Source organism: Alternaria postmessia, assembly GCF_024291825.1.
Source record: "Alternaria postmessia strain BMP 2775 chromosome Unknown scaffold_280, whole genome shotgun sequence".
Taxonomy (NCBI): domain Eukaryota; kingdom Fungi; phylum Ascomycota; class Dothideomycetes; order Pleosporales; family Pleosporaceae; genus Alternaria; species Alternaria postmessia.
The window spans coordinates 3,813-6,055 of NW_026260353.1; the positions used below are offsets into that span (position 1 = coordinate 3,813).

At 49.9% G+C, this 2,243-nt stretch overlaps 1 protein-coding gene across 1 annotated transcript; it reads left to right on the top strand.

The window, feature by feature from the left end:
* Positions 1–781: 781 nt before the first annotated feature.
* Positions 782–1,681, top strand: J4E82_011671 (uncharacterized protein; the record flags this gene model as incomplete). The annotated part of the gene is made up of 3 exons (XM_051737871.1): positions 782–787; positions 814–1,077; positions 1,124–1,681. The coding sequence occupies 3 exons, from the start codon at positions 782–784 to the stop codon at positions 1,679–1,681; spliced, it is 828 nt and encodes a 275-aa protein (XP_051582370.1).
* Positions 1,682–2,243: the final 562 nt, after the last annotated feature.

Consider the following 2,243-nt stretch of genomic DNA (forward strand, 5'->3'; position numbering starts at 1 on the left):
TATGCTAGCACACCACACACATGACAAAACGGTCTTACCTTTGCGGAAAAAGTCGACGACCCACTGTCGTCCGCCATTACTGATCCTTTGCTCCCAGCGTGAAGCTTTAGACGACCTGACTACTTGCAACAGGGCCATGTTTTCTATAATGCGGATGTCTGCATCTTCCCTGAATTGAAGCTCAGGAAAATCGTGTCCATCTAGTCTCTGACTCTTTCCGATATGTCTGTTCTTCCAATGCCGATGGGACAGCTCAGCTTTCAGGTGGTTTTCCTTCTGCCATGGTTTGCACATCCCAGGCCTGAACCGTCTCTTTCGCTCTTTGAGCTCTTTTGCATGAATAATCAGATCATCTTCAGAGGCTCTTGGTAACTGAGACAAGGCTACAATGCCGGACCCGATATAACGTTCGTGGTCGGTACCGAATCGAGTAGACGGCATGCTTTACCACACAAATTTTTCCTTTGCCCTTGGAGTGATGGCGCTCTTGGAGAAAACAAGATCGCAGACATAATGCTTCGTCGAGAATGCACCCTTATGCTGACATGTCAGCATCATCAGCTGTTTCCGCTTTGACACACCCGCTACCCATGACGACTAGGAGTGCACATGTCTGACACTGATTTATGACTGTGTTCCGTCCGTCGCAAGCCTGTATTCAACCAGAGTGTCAACAAGACAATGCTTCCGAGATCGTTTCGCCTTCCTGGCGAGGTCGAGAAACATAAATCCAGTACAACGGCCCACATCGGCGATCTCACCAAGATAATATACCAAAGAAATGGAAGTGTCACTTATGCCATCGTGCCGCAGACCTTCCAACGTGCCAAATACGTCCTCGTGGACAGTTTTGCAGTCAACAACATCCCAAAGAGTATAAGTCCCAAGAAGATTCGCCAAAATGTCGCAGAGAGGCTTGCCCAACTCGGACCCGTCAGTAACCTCTTCACCTTGGATATTTGGAAAAACGCCGCCTTCATTCCTTACCCCAGGGAGTTAGCCAGTCTGCAAGATATCTTGGGTATACGGGACAGCTGGCCATTCAAAGAAAGACATGTCCAGATTTTGGTAGATGACGTGAGCGCACCCCCGCACTCCGCACCTGTTGCGCTAACAGTTGCAGATACTTGCCGGCATATCCAGTCTGCACAAGGTTAACCTGCAGAAGAGTTTGTTTTCGGTGAAGGACATACTGCTTGTACGTCGACAAAACTTGTTGTATTTCCAGATTGGTAAGGCTGTGAGAACCATGCGCAAGGCACTGCTGACGATCTCAGCCGGCCTCGAAGACTGCACATGCTTCGAAGGGATTGAGCCCACGGACAGGCAGGAACTCCAGTCTTTCCGAAACATACTGCAGCTTGTTGATGGGCGAAACAAGGCACATAGATCTGATCTGATCTCTGCCCTGCTATCTACACTATCAAATTCGCAAGTACTTGGCAGCAAAGAACTGGAGGCGGCATATGAGGAAGTGAGGGCGAAAGACGACAAACTGGGGGCGGAGTATCAGAAATCGAGGGAGGATCATGAGAAACGGAGGGCGGAACATGAGAGCCTGCCGTCGTACCACAAGGACATCGTTCGCACGGAACTGGATGTATATATCGATGCTGTGCGTGTACTAGGTACTACCTTTGGTGGGACCATTAGTCAGAACCAAACACCTGAGATGAGGTGAAGGTGGACATCTATAGTCGATATGTCTGATCCTGTCTCGCGCAAGGGCTTCTCCGGAAGCTGCGCAACGCTGTATAGTTATCAACAGCGTGCAGGAAGTCGTTATTCTTGCAGTAAAGCCATTAGTTACAGCACACTTATCAGAAGGCCCACAACACAAAATCACAAAGCATAGGGCACATTTAGACTGTAAAGCACATCTTGTAGTCGAATCGATACTAATCCAAGCTGTTGCAAACGAATCGCCCGCGTGCGGTCAACGGTGTTTATTTCGCCTGGTCAAGCATTTCTCCTAACGGCGAGCAAGTCAACGGCGACTCTCTGCAGCAGGTTCAGCCAGGACACGCAAACTCCTGTCATGTGTTCGCAGGGAGACAGTTGCTCTTCACAATACATCCTAGACTAGCCAAGAGCACAACATACAACGGCTACGACAGCTAAGCCAAGTGTCAGGGCGAAGCAAGGCGCTTTGTAAGACGTAGCACCATCGACTGCAGCGTCTGGAGCGGGCGTCTGGGTTGGCAGCAGCCCACCAACATCTTTCAGCAGATCTGTGGGGACGG